Consider the following 27845-nt stretch of genomic DNA (forward strand, 5'->3'; position numbering starts at 1 on the left):
TGGGTGACGTGAGACATGATCCTCCCATGCTTTCTGGCCGAGTTCTGGATCACACACCCTTGCTGCTCTTTCTTATCCTGGCTTCTGAAAATCAAAATTATTTTCCAGGTGACATTGTTTAGGTTTTCTTCCATCAAATTGATCTTGATGGAATGTCATAACAGCTAAACAGCTGAAAGAGAGGTCAGGTTTCCCCAGGAGCTTCAGGACGCTCCAGAGTAGAGGCTCTGTGTAGAGTTATGAAAGCATAGCTGTACTACTTGGAAGAAGGAATGTTTGAATAAAAAATTGCTGATTTCTCAATGTGACCCTTGGGGATGGGAGTGGACATGTACAGCTTGTGGAACTTGAACTTGCCAGTGCCTGAGAGCAAGTAACTTTTTCACAGGTTTTTTTAAAAGTAGTTTAGCCAAAACAGAGTTAAGGGAAGGCAAGCAGTGTGGAACACAAAGCCAGAAGAATCTACCAGAAGCTCTCAGCCAGCAAGACCTGAATACACAGCTTGGACTGAAATAACAAGAGAGAACGGACTCTGAAAAGTTGTCCTCTTTCCTCCACACACATGACCATGCAGGCGAGCATGCACACACAGGTGTAGATACATGCAGAAGCACACAAACACTCATATAGATACTTTAGCCAGAACAAAGAGCCAGTAAGTAAGGAGCTCTATGATTGTTTTTGTTTGTTTATTATTAAACAAACCTCCTGTGTGCTGGGTGTGACAGGATTTCACACAAAGTGATGAGTGACAGAGGCCCTGGCCTTGGGGAGCTTATAGTTCACTGACAAACAAAAGTCTACAGTTACATAAATGATACCGTATGACACAGCAATATTCAGGCTAATGCAGTGTCAAGGAGGTCAGAGAAACGTCCCTAAGGGGAGTCCGGTCAGCCAGCATGTGCTACCAGAAGCTGCTCCTAGAAGGTGTCAGGCACCGTGGGCATTTGTGATTAGTGTCTTATAGTGATAACACTGAACAATTCATAGTTACTTTTTTACACTGTCCAACTTTATACCTGTAACAGCCCTCTGAGGTAGGCACCTTCCCTGGTGGGCCAACCGAGGTTCAGGCAAATCTATGATCGTTGGCAAGCTCATTACTCTCACCGAGGCCTGCAGGACCTAGACACTGAGTCACCCTCCACTGCCCTCCTAGGAGATTCAACCTAAAGGGGCCTTCTCATTCACAGTCCTCACAAGGACACCCGGTGTCCTGGTGTGTGAGGAAGCCTCCCTCAACTGGGAGGGCCAGGAGTAAGCGGGCACAAATGCTTTAGCTGGCTGTCTTCATCCCACTGGAGGAGAAACGCTGCATTCCTACGAAATGACTCACCACCCCTAAGGAGCTCATTCAGTTGTTAAATGGAATTTGGGAGGGAGGGGGTGCAGGGAGAAGATTGAAAACTTGTCTGAAAGGCAGATTATTTTGCTGTGACATGAATACTGTCATTTGCCATGCAAATCGTTACTTAAATGCCACTTGTTAACTATGTAACTTTGGACCAGTGGCTCCTCTGGGAGTCTTGGGTTTTAAGTACCCTGATTGGGTGAGGAGAGAGAAAACTGTGTTTGTGAAATGCCTAGCCAGTGTTGGGCCAGCAGTCAGGGGTGAGCACTGTTTGCTGGAAACTTCCACCAGGATAGGTTACATTTACTAGTCTTGGATGGGATTTGTGGCTTCCTACAGGGAAGCTCACACGTTTCAGATCTCCAGGACTGTGCCAGTTAAATGCCCACTTCTCTTCCAGTCTCAGACCTGACACCTTTTGCCCTTGAAGATGTCAGGACCTCCCTGCAGGTCCCTGTGTCCCCAACCTCCAGCCACTATAGACTAAAATTTTATAATTTAAAATAATAACAAAGGCTAGAGGGATGGTTCAGTGGCTAAGAGTACTTCCTGCTCTTCTGGAGGACCCAAGTTCTGTTTGTAAGCATCATATTAGGCGGCTCACCCATAACTCCAGTTCAAGTGGACCTTACACCCTTTTCTTAACCTCTGTAGGCATCCGGACACTTGCACAGACACGCACAGAAAAAAAAAAATTAATACCCTTCAAGGCTTTTCACTGAAAGCCTTGGGAAAATCTTGTGGAGACCCACAGTTTTGTCACTTGACTGTCACCTCCCATAACTGGACTTGCATAGCAGACTCAGTGATGTTTTTAGCTATAGCAGCTAGGCCAGAAAACTCAAACAAGCAGAAGCTTTAAAGAGAACTTTTGCATAGTTTAGCAACTAAGAGTGCTCACTGCCAAACCTGACCTGATCTGACCCTCAGAACCCACATGTTGGAAAGAGAGGCTTGGCTCTCTTGAGCTGTCCTCTGACTTCCACGTGAAAACTATGCACGTGTGCATTTAGAATTCACACTGTGGAAAAAGAGGACTAACGCCCTCAGACTGACCTCTGACCTCCATATGAAAACTGTGGCACTTGCATGCACACGCATTCAATCAACCCATCAATTAATGCAAAAATTTTTAGATACAACAGCTTTTGGAGGGGTTAGGAGATGTCACAGTCATAAAGTGTTTGCAACATGGGCATGTGGACCTGAGTTTGTAATACCATGGCTATCCCAAATACTCATGAGAGATAAATAAATAAATACATTTATCTAAGTACCCATGTTTCTAACACTAAGGGAGGCAGAGACAATGACTCTGGTTGCTTGCTGATGAGATCGTCTAGCCCTGTAGGCAAGTTCCCAGTTCAAGAGGAGACCCTACCTCAAAAAGTAAAGTGGGGCACAGTTAACCTCTAGCCTCCACACCTGTCACAAAAGTAGAATGTTCTATTTCATAATAAAAGTTTAGAGATAGATTTCCTCAAGGTGGTCAGGGGTGCTCCTAACTCACTTTCCTGCTGGCATTGACATACACAGATTCTACAGTGAGTCAGAGTAACTGCTTTCTCTCCAGCTAGCATGGCTGCTTTTCAGACAAGAAAGAGGAAGTCACCTTTTCCTTTTAAAGAGGCTTCTTGGAGCGCCTCACAGAATTTCTCTTATATTTTCTTGGCCAGAGTTGCATCAGGTCCCACCCATGTCCCCTCTGGTGCCGCAGGTGGGTGCTGGGAATTAAACCTGCATCCTTTACAAGAGCAGCCAATGCTCTCAACCACTGAGCCATCTCTCCATCATTTTGTTCATTTAAAAGTTTAAAAATTCATTTTAGAGTTATTGCTCCTGAGAGTTGGCAGTGTAGAGGTACCCTGTGGTACTCCTCATTGTCCCTCCACCCCTTGGATTCCTGGGAAAGCTGGAGGCCAGAGCCCTCTCAACTTGTTGGTGGAAAGGACACTTCCTAAATAGCACTGTGCTTCCTAGAAAGGTGCACCCTTGATGATGGCAGTAACTGTTGGTTGTGACTGCTGTGCCCCAGAGTTTTCAGACTACCACATGGAAGGTGATTTCTCCTGCCAGTTTCCCATCAATAGCCAGAATGAATCTGAAAGGGAAAACTCCCCTGTAGTTGTTATGCAAAGCTTGTTGCCTTCTTCATATGTACAGCTTTCAAAATTAGAAATGCTTCCTGGTATCCTCTGCCCTTGTGTTACTAGTTTTAAAACATTATGCAGCTCAGGCAGGGCTGTTGGGGTGCACACCTGTAATCCCAGCATAGGGAGACAGAGACAGGCGGATCTCTGTCTGCAGAGTAAGTTCCAGGACAGCCAGGGCTGATAGGAGAAACCCTGTCTGAAAAAACAAAGCAAAACAGAGCACAGAAAGGAAAGAAAGAAAGAAAGAAAGTTATGTAGCTTTCTAAGATGGCACTGCTTCCCAGCCATCCCTGTTACAGTGTGGCCCCTGAATTCCCATTTTAGGCCTGTATGAGGAATGCCAGTTGCTCCCCAAGCAGTTATTACCATCTCCATCTGTGCCTTGTGTGTCAAGCTCTGTGCTGCTTGGCTGTGTGTGCATCTGGGAACACTTCCTCCGCTTGCTGCTTCTCACTGCCACTTTTGATGTGGGCAGAGAAAGGCCCTTGTTGTCTCCATTATAAGTCACCCTAGAGGCTGGCTGTGGTAACACACTCCTTCAATCCCAGCACTTAGGTTGCAGAGGCAGGAGAAACTGAGTTTGAGGCCAGCCTGGTCTACATAGAAAGATCTAGGACATCCAGGAGTACATAGAGAGAGACCTTGTCTCAAAAACACAAAGCCAGCCTGAGGCTGGACACTCCTGTGATCATGTCCTGTAGCTTCTGTCACAGGAATGTAGATATTGATAGAAGAGTCCAGAGCTGCCTTTTTTTTTTTAAGACTTATTTATTTATTATTTATGCATTCACACCAGAAGAGGGACCTAGATCTCATTATAGATGGTTGTGAGCCACTATGTGGTTGCTAGGAATTGAACTCAGGGACTTTGGAAGAATAGACAATGCTCTTAACAGTTGAGCCATCTCTCCAGCCTGCCAGAGCTACCTTTTCTAGCTTGTCTTTTAACACAGGACTCTAACAATTAAAAAGACCTCTCTGTCTTGGAGAAATTCTGCATTCCAGAGATTTGACTTTTCACAAGTTGTTGGGCCCTAGCCAAGTCACAGGTGGTAAGCACTCAATGAGACCAGGGTATTGGAAATACCTAGATGGAAGAGATTTCCAGAGCATTCTGTGTGTGATATTTAGGCAAGTTAAGACCAAAGCCCTTCTGTTTGGGCAGGAAGGTTGGAAGAGAAAGAAAAGCTGCCCGCTCCTTTCCCGGCCTCCACTGTGTCATGATGTGGTTTTGGAATTTCGGGGCACGCTTGCATGTGTATGCCTGTCATCCAGGATCCTTTAGATATCCATTGCTCTTAGTTGAGGCCACAGCTGCCATTCCAGGAGGTCATTTCACCCTGCCTGCTCCCACATGGGGAGGAACTGCAATTTGTTCTGTCAGCAGATAAAAATGTGCAGATTTCTCTGCTTTCTTTTGTCCTGCTTGCCAGAGTGAGTTTGGCTTATCATGACGGCACATGTCTGCATTCCCAGCACTCATGAGGCTGAGGCAGGATTGAGAGTTCAAGGCCAGCCCAGGCTACATGAATATGAACCTAAATGTAGGGTTCCAAGTGGCTTGGGTCTGATGCTTTGATCCTAGCCAAGGGGCTTTCAAGGCTATGAGCTGCCTTTGCCATACCCCTGTGTTCCTCCAGGCAGTGGGTAAGGAAACAGCCTCCCTCTATCTGTTTTCTCTTTTCATCCCTCTATCATTTTGAGTTCTGAATTATGGTAACAAGTAAAGTCTCCTTCCTAGGCTAGATTGGGATGAGCCTGGATTTGTTTCCATAGACACACCTCTCATGGTTTGGGAGAGAGTTTTCTCAGAATTAATTTATATTCATTTTAGAAAATTTAGAAGATATAATAAAAATAACTTAAATTTTAAAAAAGAAGGGTTTTTGATCTTGTTTCCAAAATTTACAATGTACCCACCCTAACCAAGCTGATAGGGATCTTTGCACCCCGTATTCCACCATCTTTCCATGCTGTGACCTTTGTTCCTGCTGTGGCTTTATTCTTATTGACTGTAGAGTATCCCCTTGAGGGCCTCTGTCACGTCTGCATACTTGGTGCTTGTAGTGAGTGTTTAACTGTGGACCATTGGACAGTCTCCTTTTACCGTGGTGACATCCTCCATAGCTGAGCTGTTGCATCTATCCCTGGCATTTTCGTCAGACAGGATTCTCCTAGTAGATATTTGAGGCTTTTGATACATGCCAGCAGGTCATCCATTGGACCGTTGTCTGCTGCCCATACAATACCCAGAGTGATGGATGCCCCATTCTCACTGACACCATCCTGCCCCACGCCACCCTGTGTCTGCAAGTTTTGTTTTGTTGCCATCAAACTTGAGACAATCTTGTGACATCCTTCCCATTTGTGAAATTCCTCTTTAATATTTCTTTTTGTATGTTCAGCTTTTTTCCTAGTTCTTGTGTTGTTGAAAGAAAGAATCTGCTTTGGCAGATGCTAGATCTTAGCCTCTGATCAGGGAGACATGGCTAGGTTACCCACCTCTGCATCCTCAGAGGTAATGTGGGCTGTTCCCTCATGCCCACAGGCCATCACCCAAAGCCATCAGCAGAGAGCAGTGAGGAGAGTGTGTGTAGCAGTATACAAATACACTGCTTAGCAGTGAAAAAAGAACCAACCTGGACTCCCCAAAATGTGGTAGCTTATGTCAAGCAAAAGAAGCTGGATGGCTGAGACAGGTGCAGGATAGCCAAGAACAGAGTGCTGTTATCAGGGGTAGTAGGAAAGTGAGGGGACTGCAGGTGCAAAATTTCTGCCCTGAAGTTGATTTGTGTTAAGGATTGCACATGGGCCCATATGCTTAGAGTAGATGAATTTCATGATACGTGAATTCTGTCTCCACAACAATTTTGAAAAATGAAGCTGGGTTGATGGCTCATCCTGTAAAGCACTTCCCACACAGTCATGTTCAGACTTCAGTCCCCAGCATGCACAGAAAGGGCCAAGTGTGGTGGCTACAGTTGTAATCCCAGCACCAGGGAGTCAAGAGACAGATGGATCCCTAGCGCTCACTGGCCAGCTAGTCTCACCTACTCAGTAATCTTTAGATGCTAGACTGTGTCCAAGAAACAAGGTGATGGCTGCTGAGACACACCCTCAGCTAACATCTGATCTCCACTGCACATGTGAGCATACAGCCATAGGTACGTCTCACACACACACACACACACAAACACACCTGTGACCAAAAGAGGCAATGTGGACACAAAAATATACATACCACTTTAATTTCTATGGAGTCCATGGGACAGCCAAAGTAATGTAAGGCACTGAGAGTGCGCACACCACACTCTGATTTGTGCCCATCCTGGGAGACCACAGTGACCTAGAGCAGAGAGTGAAGAGTGCTGGGACAGCTTATGGGAGGCGTTCTTCACAGAGTGGAGCATAGCACGTGCCTGGTAAATATCATTAGGGCTGCCAGGCGTGGCAGCGCACACCTTTAACCTCAGTACTTCTACAAAGACAGACACTGTCTAAAGAAGGAAAAGTCATGGACCTGGGTAACTGTCCCAGCTGAGAAATTATACCCCTGATCTGCTCTCCTTTCTGCTATTTCAAAGTACCATTTTTTATTTTCTTTCAACTCCTCTCTCTGCTGAGTCGAGTGAACCTTGCCCATTGACAAGGTTCCCAGCCAGTCCACTGGGGCTCCAATTCCTGCCTCAACTAAGGCAGTGCACTTTGGGAAAACACTAAAAGCCAGAAGCCAGATGGCTAAGTGCACCATTGTATATAACATGACAGCTTTAGGGAACCAAAAAACATCCTCTGCCCCCTCCCCAGACTGCACAGGAACATAAGTGTGCAATGGTCTGTTCATCTAGAGACCCGGACTTTCCATTTCCCCTTTCAAGAGGAAGTGCATGATGCAGTTGAAACTTTTCTGTTTTTAGAGGGAAAGTGGAATGTTAGGAATTGTGTCGATTACTCTTTGTGGGAAATAGATGGCACAAGACTGGGGCTGAAGCCCCGCCTCTTTGTGCAGAGGTGTAATCCCTTCCTCCCTGTTTCTCCCTTTCTCTCCCGTGGAGCATAGGAGCTAGTAAGGCTAACCGTTGAGAAGCAGGGGCGGCCATCACCAACAAGCCCAGTGAAGCCCAGTTCCCCAGCCAGCAAGCCTGATGGGTAAGTCTGGACACACTCCTAAGGTCCCAGTGGGCCCAAGCACACACTTTGGGACTGAGCCCGCACTTGACAAAGGTTGGGAGCCAGGCAGGCAGTGAGAGTATTGGAGAGGTTGTGGGCAGCCCTGGTTCCCTTTCCAGTGATGAGTTCTGCCTGGTGCCTTAAAGTGTGTATTCCACATAAGTTTCAAAGTGTTGGCTCACACTCCACAAGTTCAGCTGGGCAAGAATGTACAAAAAGAAGTGGCCACCTGTTTTCAACCCTCTGGCACCTGTCATAAGCAGCTTCACTGCACCATGAACTCCCAAGGGCAAGCTGGGGGGTTGTGGGAGATCTTGGATTTTTTAATAGGAGCTCAAGTCAGTAGGATGTTGATCCGTGAACAAACTCCAAGGCCAGCAGTGCTCTCTCAGTAAGCCGAGGGAGAGCTTTGTGGACAGCCTAACTTTTCTGCATCAGTTTCAACTACTGGCCATGTTAAGCATGCAGCACATTATTTTAGAGCAGCCTGGTAGCCCCGTGGGAATGCCAGGACTTGAATGGAGGTCCTTCTCAGCCCCAGCGTTCCTGTAGCCCTCCCCCTCGTTCCCAGTGGCTCTGTGCACTCTGACTGTGTGTGATCCCTAGTTCTTCCATTCCTCCAGCCAGTCGGAGCTCCCTCTGACAGATCGAGAAATGGAGATTCTGAACAAGACGACAGGCGTGTCACCATCCTCTGAACTGCTCCCAGACTCCACTAGTGAAGAAGTCGCACCCCCCAAGCCCCCTTTACCTGGAATTCGGGTGGTTGATAACAGGTAGTTCTAAACTCTTCTTGAGGGAATTTTTTTCTTAGTACCTCCCCTGTTTGTGGCCTGATATGGGGAGTGGATGATAGAATGAGCAGAAAGGATAATGCTTCAGGTAAGACCTACAGTGTTGGTCCCTTAAATGCTCTGCTGGCTTGGCACTGTTAAGAAAGAGTGTCTCGACAGACCTGTTGGAGCACGCCTGTAATCCCAGCACTCTGTGAGTTCGAGGCCAGCCTGGTCTACAAAGTGAGTGCAGGACAGCCAAGGCCACACAGGGAAACTCTCTCTCTCAAAACAAACAAACAAACAAAACAAACAAAAGAAAAAATATCTCTGGCCCTGGACCCTTGCACAGGCTCTGTGCTCTGACAGCTTACCTTAGGTCTCTACCCAGTGAAACCGGCATGTTTTACTACCGAAGGAAAAAGAGTCTTTTTGGTTCTAGTCTTTTGGCATTGATAGAGTGATTAGCAAGAGAACAGGAGGTGGTTAAAATGTGGAAAAAGAGTTTCATTCATGTCCTGTTCCCTAAAACCAGTCTAAAACACTCTTGTTTGTGATGTACAGTTTGCCTGGCTTTTCTGTGTCTTCTAGTCCACCAGCATTGCCACCCAAGAAAAGGCAGTCAGCCCCATCCCCTACCCGGGTGGCTGTGGTAGCCCCTATGAGTCGAGCCACCAGCGGCTCCAGTTTGCCTGTTGGAATCAATAGGCAGGTAATGCACTTCTGTTTTCTGTTGGGGAGGGTGACTGGAATTGGGGTTTGGGCATTGAGTCCTAAAGCTAAAAGTGACCTGTTAGTCTTTAGACCCACTATCAGACACAATCAGAGGCTTGTGGGAGGGCAATCCATAACTGCCATTCCTCACCCCCCATGACATGGGCATCTCCCAAGGGCACTCCCACACTTCTCCCAGTTCCTTTCCTGTGTCATCTTGATCCTACAGTGACATCAGAGGTGGCCTCTGAGCTAGGCAGGGTTTTCTAAGCATTTCAGTTGCCTGTCCCTGGTCTCTGCTGCCTTTTGCAAGGCTGACTGAAGTTCCTTTCCATTCTTCCCAAGGACTTTGATGTTGACTGTTACACCCAGAGGCGCCTGTCTGGAGGCAGTCGCTCTTGTGGCGGGGAGTCTCCTCGCCTGTCCCCCTGCAGCAGCACCGGCAAGCTCAGCCGGTCAGACGAGCAGCTGTCCTCCCTAGACAGGGATAGCGGGCAGTGCTCGAGGAACACAAGCTGTGAAACACTAGGTAAGCCAACACAGCCCTCCTCCTTCCTCCAAAGCTCCCTGGGATCCTTGATTCTGGCCTTGAATCAGCTGGTTTCCAGGCATTAGCTAGATGACCTTAGTCAAAGCCTTTAAAATGCAAGCCTCAGTTTCCTCATCTGCAAAATGAAGATGATGAGCCAGGCACGGTGGAGCATGCCTTTAATCCCAGCACTCAGGGAGGCAGAGGCAAGTGGATCTCTGTGAGTTCGAGGCCAGCCTGGTCTACAAAGCGAGTCCAGGTCAGTCAAGACTGCACAGAGAAACCCTGCTCTGGGAGGATCTGAAAGTGAATATGAAATAACAGTGCGAAGTCATGCAGCAGATGCTCAGGCAGTCAGCCTCCTTACAGGTAGCCTGGCAGCGTACTCAGTCCATGTGCAGTAGGGCTCTCTACAGGGGAGGTTGCTCCTGAAGGTGTTAACAGAGCTTGGAAGTATCAAGCAGCCTCCCTACCCTTGTAAAATACCATTGACCAGGGTCAGAAGGACCATTTGGCCGGAGCACGCCAGTATCAACCTGTTTGTGTCCTGGGAACTAGATCCTTTTCCCTTCTGAGAAGGTGTCCTAAGCACAGAGGAGAGATTGCTGGCAAGGCCTCTGTCTGAGGAGGCTGACCTGCAGAGAATTAGCTGGAGACAATCTAGAGACACTGGGAATCAGATGAATGAGGGGACATATGGGATAGCCTGTAGCTAGTGAAGATCACAACTCATGGGTGCTGGTGCAGGAAGGACTCTGAGACCAAGGACATGCTGCTTTCTTAGGCACTGTGAAAAAGGATGGGAAGAGAGCGCACGTGCTTTCAAGCCCTGCACTTGAGAGGCAGAGGCTGAAGGATTTTTATGAGTTTCAGGCCAGCCAGAGCTACATAGTGAGACTGTGTCTTAAAGACAAACAAAAAAAGTGTGTGTGTGTTGGGGGCGGAATTAAAGAACTTTCAAGAAAATGCATCAAAATATAAACTCTGATGGCCAGCTCTGAGTTCTTATTTTTTATGATGTGTCATTTTTCTTCAGTAATCATGTATCTTTTTTAAGTGCTCAAGTTGTAGAATGTAGGAAAATGCTGGGGATATAGCTTGTTGGTAGAATACATGCTCAAAGCTCTGGATTTCATCCCCAGAAGCACAAAAATAAAAATAAGAGCTATATTGTTTGTCTGTGTGGGAGTGTGTGTCTCTGTGTTTGTGTGTGTGCATGCTTCTGTGTGTATATCTGTGGTTGGGTGTCTGGGTGTCTGTGTGTGTCTGTGTATATCCAAGTACAAAGACACAGAGACCAGTATAGCAAACAGCCATCTCACCACCTTTTTAACATCTACATTCATGACAGATAAAGGCTATCCAATTAAATAGAAGGCCACAGGAGAGATCAAACATTCACCATGTCCTCTTTGAGGGAGACAGAGCAGAGCAGGCAGGGGTTGGCTTCAGAGGCTTGCAGCTAATGGGTGTTTTCTGTGTAATTTTCAGATCACTATGACCCTGACTACGAATTCCTCCAACAAGACCTCTCCAACGCAGACCAGACCCCACCACAGGCGGCCTGCAGCCTCAGCCCACTACCAGAGTCCCTGGGGGAGTCTGGGCCTCTATTGCTTGGCCGTCTTTTCCAGCTGCCTCAGGGCAACTGTCCCCAGCAGGAGGGGCAGCAAACAGACACTCCACCTGCCCTTCCTGAGAAGAAGCGCAGGAGTGCAGCCTCCCAGACCACGGACAGCTCTGGCTGCAGGGTGTCCTATGAGCGACACCCCTCACAGTATGACAACATCTCAGAAGATGACCTGCAGAACCCGGTCCAGCCCATGTCCTACACACCCTTTGCTGCTATCCTCCCCTTTCAGCAGGGAGCTTCCTCAGCCCCTGTTGAGTTTGTGGGTGATTTCAATGCTCCTGAGTCAGTGGGTGACCCAGAGAAGCCACCTCCTCTACCAGAGAAGAAAAACAAACACAGTAAGTTCACGCTCTCTGTAAGCACAATGTGTAACCCTTAACAGTTCTGTGTTCTGCTTAACCCAAGCATGAGACCAAACCCAAGCCTGTGGCCTTATTCTTTCATATAGGATAGGCTCATGGGTACACATGTGGGTGTTTCCAGGGGCCTGACTATCATTATTGATTGTCCTCAAAAGTCTAATTGGCTCATCTGTCCTTTTCGGTCTTTGAAGTCACATGCCTGATGCTCCCAGGTGTCTCTTCTCTTCAGATGCAATCCATTGACCCTTGTGGCCTGAGCACAGTGACAAAGGCAGCTGAGTGCAGTGACACACACACCTGAAGATAAAGTTGCAAAGGGATCTGAGTGTCCTGGCACATAGCAGCTGTGATGTCACATAAAATGGACACGTGTGTATAACCAAAACTGTCAAGCCCTCGGAGGGCTAAACAGTCCTACGGGTAAACAGGGTGTTCACAGTGACCTAGATCAGAGCTTGCTGGCTGGAGGGCTGAGGCCAGCTCTTAGACTAGATGTTTTAATAGATAGATCTTATTAGGCTGGGTGAATCTGGAAGGTGGAGTGTTTGTATTTTACATAGTTTCCAACTGTAAGTTTGCCATAGCATTACTAAGTAACATTCTGGACATTCCATCTTTCCTCCTCCCTCCCCAACTGCTCCACATAAGAAACTTGCAGGCCACACTGCCCCACCCTCCCCCTCGCCTCACCAACACTGTTCTCAGATTTTCCCCTGCAGAACAGATGTCACCATTTTGATGTGTGTGGCCACATCAGCTACACAGCCCAACAGTCCCCTTAACCTTCGTACAAATCCAGCAAGAACACCTAAAACTAGATATTGCACTTTTAACTCCTTATTGAGGGCTTCCCACTCCCAAAGGAAGGTCTGCCTCATTAAATCCAGCAGAGCCATCCCAGGACAAGAGGGGCCTAGTTTGAAACCACACTTCCCACACCCAAGCTGTCTCAGAGCTTTGGGATGGCCTTTGTAGGGTGGTCCCCAACTAGAGAGGGCTGTCTGGCAAACTAATGATGTCATTCCATGTGTTCTGGAAGTGGCTCATTGCAGACCAAGCTCTGCTGAAAGAACACACAGCAGTTGGGAACAGATCTTTCTGGTCCGCTCCTTCCACCCACCTTGCCAAAACACTGTTTCCATTGGGAGCACACTCTTTCTCATCAAAGGAGTCCCATGGACTAGGGTGTGGAATAGGACTATATTAAACTGTACCAGATGGACGGTGCTGCCAGCCAGGAAGCCTCCTGCTTGCGGCTCTTAGAACAGGTGTGAGCAGAGGTCCAAATCTCAAGTGGCTGAAATGGTTTCTTGTGGGATGAATAGTGACTGAAGCTCTGTCCTGCATATTCCTTAGTTCAATGTTGCTGAGCAAGTGCTTATGTAGTTAGTTTCCCAGGCCAGGTTTCCAGGCTGCAGACACTGGCTTCAGAGCAAAAGACAAGAGGCAGTATGGGGTTCGAGCCTGGCTGGGCCTGAGTACACCCAAGCCCAGAGGGAAGGGCTTTGCCCTCCGTCCTAAAGACCTGCTCTGTTTTCAGCAGAGGTCTCCTCCCCCACTTCCACCCCATGCAGGGGTTATTTTTCTGTGTTCAGTGAAAGAGCCCCAAACTTGAAGCACCCTAAGCTCAGTCCTGGTCCAGAGTCTGACCTTCATTCCCTGAGGGGACCATTGGAGAGTCCCACCTGTGAGTGTGGGGTAAGCCTAACAGAACTACTTTGGAGGAAAAAAAAATGAATAAACATCATCCCCTTTATTTGGCACCTCTAAAGCAAACTCATACACGGGCAGTTCTCATGTCATAATATGTCTTCACTGAGAGGGGTGCCTTGGTATCATGATGGACTTGGCTCTCCTTGTTAAGAGCAGCACAAGGGAGTACCTGAGTTCTGTGGTGTACTGATGTTCCCAGGTCTGAAGAAGTGCCTGCAGCCAAACATTTCCTGCCTTGCTGGCTGCTCTGGCATCTGAGGCACTGCCCAATATGGAAAGGGACTTGTAGCCTAGTCCTGGGCGGGTAAACTGCACTGCAGTTCTTCTCTGTGTAGCCGGCAGGTCTCTACCAGGACCTCAACAGCAAGAGTTCCTAAAGGTCTGGGGAGATGAGCTTGATGGGACATTGAGTAGAGGGGGTTGCCTGGCCCTTCTGAAAAACCAGTGGTGGGGCTGGGGTCGCTCCTGGGCTGTGACTGAGCAGGGATACAGCAGCAGCACTGTGGGGCTTGAGGAGCAGTGAGAGCATTTCTCTTCCATGTTCAGCCATGGGGAGCCCAGCCATGTTCTGTCGGTGCACAGCAGAGCCAACAAGCTCTTCTGTATTCTGTGAAATAAACATGGCAGCCTTTCAGCAAAAACACCAGGAGGACCTGCCAAGAGAACACCTTTGCCAGTACCCCAGGCCCTACATTCAGTGCCAGGGAGAAGTACACTCCTGCCTCAGGCAGCCTTCCTCTGCCTTCTGGCAAGTGGACCCCCAACCCTGGTTATCAGAAAAATGTTCACACTGCAGAGCATATGCTCCTGGCACTTGGGGTGTGACTAAGAAGAAAGTATCTGCCTGGAAGATGCTGAAGGCTGCTGTCCCTGTGTCTGTCATACATTGACTTAGATCCTTTGGTCCTATGCCTGCCCAGGGTCCTTTACTTCACAGCTGTCATTTCTGTTCCCTCTATGGGTGGATTGATTAATACTCAGCCCTAACTGGGTATGAAAGGGCCAATGATGTTCTTCTCTCATACCCTTCCATGTGTGTAGAGATGGTTCAAAACACAGATGGAAGGCCAGCTTCACCAGGGCAACATTCAAGCCCCTAGGCATAATGCTCCAGCCCTTTCCCCAGAACCCTCTATTTCTGTGGAAGTAGGGCCCAGGTAACTCAGGGACAAAGCACACCCTGACTTACCATGTGAGCCTGCACCTGCTGTGTGGAGAGGTGCCTGTGAGAGTGAGATCATAAGATGTGACAGCCGAGCTTTGATCCTCTGGCTTCTCAACTCCCCAGGCACATGAGATCCCTGCTGTCGTTGGCTGCCACCCTGCTGAGGCAGAGACCGGTCTTCCAGGCGGACAGGCTATGACAGGCAGCTTAGCTGGGAGACATCAGCTTAGACTCCATGTGCAAGGATGGTGGGAGCAGGAGTGAGAAGATGTATCAGTCAGCATTAATGCTTTCTCCCTCGTCCTTTGTCCCTCTTCCTGGTCTGGCCTGTGTCTCTTCAGCTAGAAAGGAAGCTCAGTGAGCTAACAAGTCCCTAGAGGTACTTGCTGGAAATGTGTTTCATTCACCCATTCTACAAATGTTCATGGACTCAGATATGACTCCTGCCCTGCTAGAGCTTCAGCACTGACAGGGAAGGCTCCATCCACTTTTTAAATACCCTGTTCTGCATCACTACCTCCCACTACAACTCCCTTATATTTCTGCCCATCACTGAACAGGCCTAGAGTCATTTCACATTACTGTGGGTCAAGCCCAGATACTCCCAAGTGGAGCCTGCTATTGTTGGATCCCATGCTCCGAATAAAGCCTGCTGCAGGCAGCCTCTCTGGAGCAGCCCAGCCTCCCTCCTCTGATCCTTTGCATGCTGTGCTCTGCCCACCCTTTCCACTTTCCCCAGTCTTGGCCTTTTGTGGACGTGGGTAGGAGAACCTGTCCCATTCTCATGTCACCCTTCCATAATCTAAAGGAGTGCCCGACAGCCATACTGCTCTTTCTTTGCGGGGCTGCTACACCATATGTAGGTATATTCTGTTGACCCAACGAGAGTATGAGCCTCATAAGGCGAAGGATTCACCTCGCTGGTCCTGTAGTCCCAGCCCCTGTGCCTGTGCCTGCACGTGCAGTACTGCATGCTCAAGAAACAGTGAGTGAGGAAAGGCCACAGACTGCTAGAAACACTGCAGGGAGAGTTGACGGGAACCAGGTGAGAAGGCTGTGGGTAGGAGCCCCCAGGCACAGTAGGTCAAGGGGAGACCTTGGAAAAATCAGGAGCCCTGTGTGTGCTCATCATCTGGCACAAGACAATACAGCCGAGGCTAAACCCAAGGACGGGCTGAGGCTGAACAGTCCTGCAGTGCCTCGGGTGTTGCTGAGCCTGGAAACCCAACACAGAAGGGCTCCCTTCGGCAGGAAGGGAGCAAAGTACCCCTTATGCTTTCTTGAACAGAACCTTGTTTGTAGAGCTGTTTTAAGCTCACAACAACATTGAATGAAAGCTGAGAAATTTCTCAAATTCACAACCTCCCCAGTGTCGGTACCCCAGCAGAGTGGGAATGTATTGCAGTGGAGGAGCCTAACTGACAGTCGTCACACCCAGGGCCTGCCATGCTCAGAGCGAGACCCCTGCTCTGCGTGGCCCTGATCTCCACCTGTAGCATGAGAGCTGGTGGGGCCAGCTCTGTGAGCGAACAGCAGCCCCCTCCCTTCTGGTGAGAGAACAGCAGCCCCCTCTGTCCACAGTGCTGGCCTACATGCAGCTGCTGGAGGACTACTCCGAGCCACAGCCATCCATGTTCTACCAGACACCGCAGAGTGAGCACGTCTACCAGCAGAAGAACAAGATGCTCATGGAGGTCTATGGCTTCGGTGACTCCTTCTGCGGTAGCGACTCCACGCAGGAGCTGGCCCCCCCACCCGCCCTGCCCCCCAAGCAGCGGCAGCTGGTAAGCAGTTCCCCTCCTGTGTCCTTGGCACTGGGGCAGATGACCAGAGCTTCCAGTCCTAGCAAGCCTCCATGAAGTGGAAAGTGGTCCTCCTGGGGCCAGGTTGAACCTGCTTTTTTTCCACAGCGGAATCCTGGACTTAGGTGTGTTCAAGTCACTGTGTCCCACTTAGTAGCGCTACTTCCTTCCCACATACTCACCAGCAGCCTCTCCCCGACACTGCCATCTTCCCACCCTGAGACAAAGGGCTTCCTCTAGAGCAGCCTGTGTAGCTGGGCCAGACTTGTGCTCAGAATGTTTGATTGCTCCGCTAACAGTGTCTGTGTCTTCCCTTTCTTCTTTGGCTCTAACATAGACTTCATAGACAGGAGAAACTCAGTCAAAGCACAGAGTGCTGTCTGTGTGCAGCCATCTGTGGACTTGACTTCCAGAAAGGGCTTCCATAAAGTGGCTTCCATCCCATCCCTGGCCATTGATGGCCCCATGGGAACAAGTTCCACTGAAGCAGGATGGCTCCAGACAGAGCCGCTTTGTCTTTCAAACCCTGCCGAGTCCTTCTTTGCACACCTCTGTTGGAGCCTGCGCAGGCTCGCACACTCACCAGGGGGCGGCAGAGCACTGAACACCAGTGGTTCCAACCTTGTTCTCCTTGCTGATGTGCACACTGGGTTAAGGGTCAGATTCTCTGGGCCAGCTGAACTCAGCAGAGGGGAGGTCTTGGGCTTTGCAGTACTGTGTGGGCTGCCCAGTTTCTGGCAAGAGAGGGGACTTATGTGTGTTGTGAGAGGAGGAAGTGAACCGTGTTTGCCTGGTAGTGCCTGGGGCTTGGCCCAGCCTCAGGCTTCCAAGCTGTTCAGCCTTCCCAGGCCGTAGCCAGCTAGCTAAGCAAGCATTTGCCTCTCTCAAGAAGCTCTCAACCGAGTAGGTTGAGATGAAAGGTTGAGCTGGGATTTGGGAACGTGGGGTTCTGGCCCTGTCCATGGTACTACATCGGAATCTAAACCACTCTGCAGTTGTTTCCCAGAAGGTTCTCTCTTTTTTTTTTTTTTTTTTTTTTTCAATGCAGTTTATTCAGGAACCTTGAACAATCATCTGACCCTGGGGAAAGCCAGCCCACAGCTTAAATAGCCTCTGGGTAGCCAACCCCAGCGTGCTTTGTGGGCAATGCAGATAGGTCCACATACATGGAAGCAAGCCAGATCCTCAGCCTTAGCCAAACAGAAGGTTCTCTTTATGGAAGTAGAAATACTGGCCCGAGACCACTACTGACCAGTCCTTACTGAGGCTACCCAGTTTCCCTGGGTATGTCTATACTGAGAAGTCCAGACTCTGAACAGCTGGAAGCAGACTCCTCACAGGCTGTGACATGAGGCCACCTTGCAGCGGGTGGGGCTAGACCAGCTGGTTAGAGACCTCCCCAGGCAGGTGCAGGTGCACATAGTCCTCACCTCAGTTCCTGATGCCCCGCTGTGCATAAAGAGAGGCTGGGAACTAGAAGAACTTATCCCCAGGCCACAGGCTGTCCAAAGACCTGGAATTCAAGCCCACTCCAGGTGAACCCTGGCCTACCACAGGAGAGGCTGTGCCGGCTGCTGCTTGCGCACACATGCAGGAGCTGTGCATATCTTGCACACAAATGTGATAGCAGCAGTTATACTTCTTCACATTCAGTGAGAGACAGGATTCACAGTGCTTTGTGCATAGCACCTCATTTAATCCAACCCCAAATGCACACAGAAGGTGTGAGAGTTCGTCACAATTTTCAAATGAAGACCCTGACCAGCAAGCTTTCTTTTAAAAAAAAAAAAAAAAAAATGCCCAAGGCCAGAAGGTGGTCTCTAATGGGGCCCAGATTCAAGAATAGGTTGACTGACCCGGGTCTGAGCTCTGAGGCCGGGATGACCACACAGGTCTAACCTGCTCCAAAGAGCTCGGGGTCCTGGGTCAGCCCAAGTCTGTGTGGCTTCGGCCCATTTGTCCCGCCATAAGACAGAATAACAAGGCTCTCAATTAGGCAGCCTTTGGTGGAGCCAGGCAGCCATCCCTTGTAGGACACCCCTCACGGTATTAGACCCCACAGCTGTACTGCCTATGCTGACCATTCTCTGCTTTCTCCTCCTCCCTGCCTTCTCTTTCACCCTCTGTCCAGCAGGCCTCCTATGCTGCTTCTTCCTTCTCTGTCTCCTACTGTGTCCAGCAAACTAAAGTGGCCTTCACCCCCGAGGACGGCAGTGCCACTCAGGGCCTCAGTGTATCCGTGTCTAACTCCTTTCTCAACCGGCACGGCAGCTTGCCTGTGCCCTCGGTGAGTCGCTCCTCCCCTGCTCTTCCTCACTTAGAAACTCCTGCAGTTAATGCTTGAAGCCTGAGCCTCTTGGATGCTGTTGCTGCTGCCTGTCACCAGCCCTGTCCTTCTGCAGACCCCTGCCTGTCCACAGGAAAGAATCTGAATTCCCTGGGCCTTGGGGACTGTGGTTGGAGGTGGTGCGGGAGTGGAGGTGGGGGCTGCCCTGTCTGGAGCATGACATTGGGACAGAGCACGACCATCTCTGCTTCTGTGTTCTACTCTCCCAGGGGTCTGGGGCTGCGTTTAATAGGGAGCCATCTTCATAGAGGAAGCAGGGCAGAGAGAACAGGCAACCAGGTGCAAGAGTGATGGTGGTTGAGTGCCGCTGCTTACCTCATGCTGTGTAAACAACCAGAGGCCTGTGACTTATAGCAGTGGCCCTTCATCTTTGCTCAGGACTCAGGTTTGCAGGGTGGTATGCTAATCCACCCAGGCGGACATCTTTGGGACCTGAGCTGAGACAGTTGGGCTAGTTTGTCACCACTGTCAGGCTGGTCTAGGCTTGTTCATGGAGCAGCTGGCAGGGTTCCAAAGCAACAAATGGAAAAGTGTCAGGTGCCCTGCAGCCTGAGCTCAGAACTGACTCAGGGTCACCACATGGTGGCCACTCAGTAGAATCACAAGGATCACTAGCTGGGAAGGAGACCTGCTCCTGAGGGCAGGTACTGCCTGTCACCCTGACACAGACACAGGCCAGTGTCTGGAGAGAGCTTGGGAATGACACACAAGGAGGCCTGGCTTTATGGAGTCTGCATCTGCCCCAGAGCCAAGGCAAACACCTTTGCTCCTGTGGTCTTCTCAGGCTCAACGGAGAAAGAGTGGAGCCAAGTTCACTGCTCTAGAGAGCAACATGAGCTCAGTGTTGACGTCTCTCTGGGCCTGAGTCTTGTGAGATGAGTGTGAATGAGAGAACTGTATCAGATGAAGCACCCGAGTGCAGGGGACACTCAGGTGCTCAGTCACTGCCCATCTTGAGTTCTGGCTCTGGTCTTGTCCTGCTTCTCATCCTCTGCTCAGGAGTAGAGCAGATGACTTCAGCCACCCAGTACTCGTCGCCCCCTGGGAAAAGCTTGGATAGCTGACTGTAAAACTTGCGCAGGTTCCCAGTTTGGTTTTTGTCTGCTGTCTACCTTTGTCTGGGCTTTGCAGTTCAATGATCAAGGCCTTCAGGAGGGCCTGGTAGTGTAGAATCTCCCTTCTCAAGTGCTCAGTAGTGCTGGGTATATGAGACAGGCCGAGTCACCTCTGCACCACCACACAGATAGCCTGGTTTCTCAAACGGCACCTCTACCGACCCTTCACTGACCTCGCAGAACTTGGTTTTAGACAATCCTTGCCCCTTAACTATTATACACACACACACACACACACACACAAACACACACCCCTTGGAATCTCTTCTTATTCCTTCTGAGCTGTTAATAGAGCATGATAGGTGACCTGGGCTGTTTGCTACAGAATTGTAGATAGGGTCATTTTCTTAGTTTTGGGTCTGAGTGTGTCACAGTTATGGAATGTTGAGGCATCTTACATGACTCTGCATTCTTAGCTCCAGCTCCAGAAAAGTGTCCAAGGGGCCACACTAAAAGGATATGCTGTTTAAATGAAAGGGAAGAGTCTCAAGTACCATGAATGACAGCTTAAACTCTTACAGTGTGTGTCAGCTGATAGGCAGAACCCTGTGGAGTGATCAGCTCTTCACACAGTCTCTGGTCATCTCTGCAATCAGAGTAGGTATGGGCTAGCCCCAAGAAGGATGGAAATGACTGGCCACATACCTGAGGGGCTCGTGGTTCAGTAGACATAGTCAGATAAGCTGAAAAGGCTGAGGCTAACGTGTAAATGACAGCAGGAGTCAGAGTCACAGAGACAGGGGAGAGGAAGGCATTGGTGGGTAGCTTAAAGGACAGTTGTGTTTGAGAGACAGATAACAAGAAAAGACAGTCAAATATGTTTCAAACCCAGGGCCTTGCTTCAGGGATATTGGCTAGGAAGCCCAGGAACCTTTCTGAAGAGCCATCTAGAGCATAAGCAAAGGGGCTGAGATCACAGGTCCAGAGAGCAGTGGCAGTATGCTATCCCAAGCAGACTCAGGAATACACCCAGGAAGAGCCAGGGCTCAGCCTTCCTTTGTTCAGGGCCCTTTATGTTGGCTGAGCCTGGGAGTTGGTCCCTAGGTAGCCTACAGCCTGCCCACAGCCTTCCATGCTTTCCTGGTGTGGGTATTGCTCCTGAAGACTTGAACAGCAGCCAGGAAAATTGTGTTTTCAGGGTCATTTAAACTTGCATGACAAGAAAGGTACTGAAAAAAAAAAAAAAAAGAGGGAGACTAAAGCAAGAAAGATGGGAAGCCAGGAGCAGCCTTTGCTGAGATCCAAGAGGCTACTGTCTGACCCTCCTGACCATGGCCTCATTTTACCATGGGCCTGCCATGTACGTGTGCTTGAGATGTAGCCTCCTGGCCTTCCCCAAGCTGCCAAGCTACCTGAGCTTCAGGTGTGGTGCCAGGCACTTCTTCCTGTCCTAGACTCTCCCCCCATGACTTTTCAGGTTCTGCCACCCTGTGGGCTACTTGGTGTGTCCTCGTTGTAGCTCAGCTATGGAACTGCCCAACTTCCTCCCACCTCTCTGTATACCTGTGTCCTAGCTATCCGGTTGCGTGTCTCTTTTCTGCCCTGAATAATATGAGTTTGGTCCATATTTACATCGCCCTTGAGCAACAGTGACAGCATTGAGACCCAGTGACCATAAGGGTGCCCAGTCCCTCTGTATACTTGTGGAGAGGGCAGTAGAGGATCGCCTTTCCCTTTCCCCAGACAGTTTTATGTCTCCTTTCTTTACAGCACCCATTCTACGTGCTACCACCACCAAGAGACATGTTGGGGTGCTAGACTGTTGCCAGGTTTCTTTCCCATCCAATTCTGGATACGTAAAATAGCTAGCTGGTTTTACTTTGAGAGGTTATGTTTTTTGATCTGTTGTTTTTGTTTTGTTTTGTTTTGTTGTTTTAAGATATTTTATGTATATGAATACTCTATCTGAGTCTACACCTGCAGACCAGAAGAGGGCATCAGATCTCAGTATACATGGTTGTAAGCCACCATGTGGTTGCTGGGATTTGAACTCAGAACCTCTAGAAGAGCAGGCAGTGCTCTAAACCACTGAGCCATCTCTCTAGCCTGAGAGGTTATGTTTTAATGCCCATAATGATGCTTATGGCTTAAAACAAAAATCTTTGGGATATGAAAGCTAAGTGTAGCTGGGCAGTGGTGGTTCTTGCCTTTAATCTCAGCACTCAGGAGGCAGAGGTAGCTCTGAGTTCAAGGCTAGCCTGTTCAACAGAGCTGAGTTCTAGGACACCCAGGGCTCCACAGAGAAACCCTGTCTTGAACCCCCACCCACCCAAAAAATAGAAAGCTAAGTGTGTATGATCATAGATCCCAGTGTTCTGGAAAGGGTTGTAAAGCAGCTGGTATCTCATTCTAGTTTCAGATAGTCCTTTCTTTCTCTGAGCAGTTGGATCCAGGTTTTTGGTGCATCACACATGTGTCCTTCACAGAAGACCCTGGTCTCATGTAAACACTTGGCTTCTATGCTGTGGCCATAGATACAGCCAAAGCCACCTCTTGAGATGTAGGACTGGCTCCTTACACCCTGTCAGTGTGCCTGTGTCTTGCCTGGCCAAAAGGTATACCTGAAAAATCACCCAAAAGCCATCACAGACACCATAGGCACACCACCTGGTCTAAAAACCAAACAGGAAATCGGGGGATGAAAGAGAGATAAAATAGAAGAATAAGGGTGGACAGGAAAGGATACAGCACATGATGGGGTGTGAGGACAGGCTCAGGCTGCTTGGCATAACATAAGCAACCCTTGCTGGTCCCATCCCATCTTTTCTTTACTCACTTCCTGGCCTAAGCAAGACCAAATCACACTGGCACATGAGAGAAAGGGATGTGGAGGTTAAGACCCAGTGACCCAGGGCCAGAGAGGAGGTGCTCAGAACCACGTCTCTCCTGGTCTGACTTCCTGGGTTTCCGTGAAAGGTTTCTTGCATTGTTAGCATCAGGAGGGCTTCCTGTATAGGGGAGAAAGTGCCTGTTTTGTGAAAAGCCACTACATAGACCTTTGTCTCACAGTCTGGAGTTTGGCAGCACAGTAGTCTACAAACCCAGATCTGATGTCCCAGGATCTCTAGCTATTTTTGTGCAGACTTCTGTCTACCGCTAGAGTCTGAGCTCCAAGAGTCTGGAGAAGGTGATCAGTGAGTATTCACTCCTATCTCTTCTCTGTGATGGCTCCACAAACAACATGTGTACCGCATGTTCATCACCACACAGCCCCCAGGTCCTTCCGATGCTACAAAGCCTTCATATTCCTCTCTCATATGCTGCCACAGTCACACCCTGCTTTGCTCCCCCAGTGCCCCACTTCTGTGGTAAAATGTTCCCATCCCTGCAGCACCAGGCCAACACTCAGATGGTCTTCTGAGGCTCCAGCTGGCCCTTGAAGTAACCATGGTCCCTGCAGTAACTCACCTTATGCTTTTCTGCCGTTACGCAAAGCCCCAGGCAGCCACAGGCCAGCACTGCCTGAGTGCACAAACAGGCTAGGCCCTGCTCAGCACCTCACTGTAAAACCTCCTAGAATGGTAGGTGTGCCCTGCACACTAACACTCCCACCTAAAGACAGTCCCAGTGTATAAGTTCCCAGCTCAGGGACAGCAGGGACAGGACCAGGCTGCCTCACTATGCTGGGGACGATGAGGGAGTGAAATACAGCCTGACTTGGGGCCAGAGGTCAGTGCTCCTTGACTTGAGGCTTTCACAAGCTGTGCTTCTGAACTAGCCACCAACCATCCACCCCCACTAGGATTCTAGGCTTACTGTTGTCTTCTGAGCCCCAACATTTTAGCACGTCAGGCCTCTGGGACCAACCCAGGACACAAGAGTGTTACTACAGCATCTTGCTGCATCTGACACCAGAGTGCAGCTTCTGGGAAGGTCATGTGTCATAACCCCAAGGGCACTGCTCCATACAGGTAGCTATTGCCTGTCTTCACTCGTCACACTGCCTGACCTTTCTTACAAATCTGTGACGGAATGTTTTTTTCCTACTCAGGCTATGGAGACACCAAAGCAAAGAAGCTAAGTCATCTGCTCGTGGTGTCAAACTAGAATCAAGGTTAGAACCCAGATCCCCTTCATGAAAAATAAAGCATTAAGTTGGCCTTTGTAAGGTATTTCACAGCCAAATAAATACTGAGATCTAGTGTAGCTGATCAGAGATGCCTCTCGGCTGGCCTTGGCAGCATGTGTGTGTGTGTGTGTCCTGCATGTTGTGAAGCATTGCTGAAGATAGCTACCAGGTCTAAAGAGTTCTAAAGATAGGTTGGAGGTGGCCAGGTTGCCAAAGCCTCAAGCACATGAGAAGAGTTCTGTCGGATTGCTGGGCTGAATGCAGCTCCCTTCTAGTCTATATTACATCTTTCTTAGAGCTGAGGACACTCAGGTTGCCTAGTGAGCACTCAGTACTCTGAGGTGCACTGGGGCTAGGGAGGCCATGTGGGGGGACTTCTGTGCCATGGTTGCAGGAAAGTGTCACAGGAGTGGCTCTGTCTATATTTACATCCAATCTACTTATCTAGAACTCATGCAGGCAAATTCTTTGTTGTTGTTGTTGTTTCAGAGTTTTCAAATTGTTTTTCAAAATAAATGAATGCATCAAGGAGTTTGTTTTAACAGGGAGAGGGTGTTTGGATATTGTGTGATGCTAATGTCACCCTTCTTGGTAAGATCAATGCTTCTGTCACTCAGATCATCTACCACTGGGCTTCGAAGCATTTGTAATTTGCAAAATGTAGTTCCTGTAATGAGCAGAAGGGCCTCAAACAAGAGAACTGCCCCTAGATAAGACAACCCCAAGATGGACATTGGTAAATGGGATGATGGTAGCAGAAAAAAAGACAAGAGACACAAGAGAAGGTGGGAAGCAATGTTACCCAGGACCCTCCCTGCCCAGCACCCTGGGCATGATCATATCTCAACTCCAAAGGAGCCATTGCCATCTCCTTAGGTGACTGTGGGGTGCTTTGTAGCAGCTGAAGCTTGGCTTCCTACGTAGCCTGCTGCTGCTGGCTCTGCTGTTGGCCACCCCTGCTGAAGTCACTGTTCTCTGGGCCCAGGCCAGTGCTGAGCATAGCACCCAGGGAGAGGCTAAGGAAAGACTCCCAAGTCAAGAAAACACCTTCCTGTGCCTGTGTTTAGTGGCCTTTAAAAAAGCAGCTATGCAGTGGCTTTTCCTATTTCTTTTTCTTTCTTTGTCTGTTTTTTGTTTGTTTGTTTGTTTGTTTGTTTGTTTGTTTTGACACAGGATTTCCCTCTGTAGCCCTGGCTGCCCTGGAACTCGCTCTGTGGACCAGGATGGCTTTGAACTCGGAGATCTGCCTGCCTCTGCCTCCCAAGTCCTGAGACTAAAGGCGTGTGCCACCACCACCCTGCTCACATATTTCGAGAGCATTCAAAACCTAGACATCCTGTGCATGTTTGTTGCAGGGAAGACCTATCTCTGCAGACTTCCCTGACACTCAGAAGCACAGCGTTAGTTATCATCATGGCCTCCTTTTCCTGTCATCCAGCTGGGAGCTCTGCAGGACTGGATCAGATCCCTCACTACTGATATGCAGGCTGCCTTTTACACCCTAGCAGGCTGGCCACCAGAGGAATTAAGCAGAGTAGCTGGGAAATAACGCTGTCCTGCTTTCCTGCCAAGGCAGCATAGGCCTAGTCTCCTGGTTTTTTATGCCAGGACTAACAGAGAGAAAGTGTCACTGGCGCTTAACCAGTATCAGGTGGCTCTGCCTTAATGAATTGGCTACAAGCAAACAGAGTTTTGCCCATCAGCCTTCACTATCTTTTTCACTCCAAAAATGCAGTTGTTTTTCCAGGCATATCTTTTCAGAAAAGCCATCTGCTGTTTCCATCTTTTCTACCTGATAGTGAGGGCTCTGCTTTCTGCAACCATCCCTGGCTTGCATGTCCTGCCCAGCATCAAACAGTGCTTGGCTAAGGACCGACCCTCCTGAGCAGATCAGGACAGATAGGTGAAAGCACCACAAGCAGGATGTTAGGGAGGTGGTCTCTGTCCCTTCAGTCAGAAAGACTGCAGCAGCATTTCCTGTCAGTTTAATGAGGTGACCCACACCGGCACTCTGAGCGTCACTGCCCAGGTCCTCAGGTGTCCCCTTGATACTCTTCTCCACTGGAACCAGAGCCTCTCTCCTGGTGCTCATTTACTCTAGCACCACTGTATCCCCCTGGAAGTGTGCAGCTCTCAGACCGAAGCCCTGAGTGTTCTAGATCATCAATCCAGACAGCCTCTCTCAGGCTATAAATACAAATTCCTGCTGCACAAGGATCTCCGAGGCAAAACCAAGCGCTCCCCAGATCCAAAATAGACCACAGGCTGCCGTGGAGTGGGTGGCTGTGAGTTGGCCATCTGTGCCCTTCTCCTAAGCCCTGAGATGAGCATGAACCTGAAGGGCCTGACAGATCCAGGGCTCTGTGGAAACAGTGTGATCTTGAGCCCGGGCCCCAGCATAGTTTCTGGAAATCAGGAGAGCCACCCAGGGCAGCCCAGGGCCAGCAGTGCTTTATGGTGATTGGAGAGCCTGCCCTGGCACCTCCAGACCTTGGAAAGGTACTTTTCAAGCTTGGCTCTTGTCCCAGCATGACTGCATAACTGGAATGCCTGAGCAGGCCCCTTTGTCTTAGAAACTGCTCCTGCGTCTTCCTTTCCATTGGTTCCTCCCCACTCACAGCTGAGTTGCAGCCATGGGCCTGACAATGTCTAGATACGGTAATTAATAATAGAATCAGGCATCTGTGACACACCTATCACCCCAGCTGATGGGAAGGGTGAAGCTGGAGAAGTATAAGTTCCAGCCCAGCCTGAGCAACATAGCAAGGGATCCTTTCTCAAAAAAATTAAAACTGGGACCGGAGAGATGGTTCAGAGGTTAAGAGCGCTGGCTGTTCTTCCAAAGGTCCTGAGTGCAAGTGCCAGCAACCACATGGTGACTCATAATCATTTATAGTGAGATCTGGTGCCCTCTTCTGACCTGAAGGCACAAATGCAGACAGAATGCTGTATAAATATTAAGTAAATAAATCTTAAAAATAAATAAATAAATAAATAAATAAATAAATAAATAAAAAACGGGCTCTAGAGATGGCTCAGCAGTTAAGAGCACTTGTTCTTGTAGAGGTCGTCCTGGAAATAAGGTCGTCCTTTATTTCGTCCCAACACCCACGTGGTAGCTCACGACTCTCCATAACTCTAGTCATAGGGGATCCAACGCCCTCTTCTGGCCTCTGTGGGCAAACACTCATACACATAAAATAGATAAAATCTCAAAAAAAGTGCATGCAACTATTTAAAATAAATAGATAAATAAATAAAAACCGTATCTAGAGGTGGTGGTACACAGCTACACTCATGAGACAAGACAGCTCAGCGGTAGCCAGGCATGGAGGCTTATACCTTTAATCCCGGCACATGGGAGGCTGGGATTAAAGGAGGCAGACAGATCTCTGTGAGTTCCAGACAAGTCTGGTCTGCATAGTGAGCTCCATCCAGGTCATCAAAGACTACATAATGAAACCCTGTCTCCCCAACCCTGTACCTCAAAAAAAAGATGGCTCATCAGATAAAGGTACATGTCACCAAGCCTGATGACTTGGGTTACATCCCCAGGACCTACATGGTAGATAATAAGTCTATTCCTAAGCATCTGTTGGTCCAGCAAACTGTGTTGCTTCCTGTGAGGAATCACAGTCCTAGCATTTAGAGTGATTTCTACTCTGTTCTTGGAGGCAGAAGAGGACAGGGCAAGTGATGGGAGCCCTGCTGGATATCCACACCAGTGCCTCCTGAGAGCAGACTCCTTGAGGTCCATGCCTGGATTATGCTGCTGCTCAGTTTGTGGCCTCAAGGTACAAAGCTTCTGTTGGGCCTTTTGTACCAGCCATGCTAAGAACTGACAGGAGATTGTCACACTGATTGGCTACAACTGTCCTTTAAGAGAAGGATTTTCCTTTTCACCCTTTTGGCAGTAGGGGATGGAGTGGGGAGTGTTTGTCTTTTT

The 27845-nt window shown here is 49.1% G+C and overlaps 1 protein-coding gene across 24 annotated transcripts in view; it reads left to right on the forward strand.

Annotated features, from left to right (window-relative positions):
• Rapgef1 (Rap guanine nucleotide exchange factor 1) overlaps positions 1-27845 on the forward strand; it is a 113117-nt gene that overhangs the window by 64288 nt on the left and 20984 nt on the right. For 9 of the 24 annotated variants that reach the window (XM_060389790.1, XM_060389793.1, XM_060389788.1 and 6 more), the window contains 7 exons: positions 7568-7656; positions 8301-8453; positions 9015-9162; positions 9510-9693; positions 11185-11664; positions 16148-16350; positions 18500-18655. In XM_060389790.1, coding sequence (XP_060245773.1) covers positions 7568-7656; positions 8301-8453; positions 9015-9162; positions 9510-9693; positions 11185-11664; positions 16148-16350; positions 18500-18655 — 1413 coding nt within the window. The remainder of the gene's footprint in view (positions 1-7567; positions 7657-8300; positions 8454-9014; positions 9163-9509; positions 9694-11184; positions 11665-16147; positions 16351-18499; positions 18656-27845) is intronic. The other 15 variants (XM_060389798.1, XM_021643432.2, XM_060389791.1 and 12 more) reach the window with 5 other exon arrangements.

This window comes from Meriones unguiculatus, chromosome 8, assembly GCF_030254825.1.
Source record: "Meriones unguiculatus strain TT.TT164.6M chromosome 8, Bangor_MerUng_6.1, whole genome shotgun sequence".
Taxonomy (NCBI): Eukaryota; Metazoa; Chordata; class Mammalia; order Rodentia; family Muridae; genus Meriones; species Meriones unguiculatus.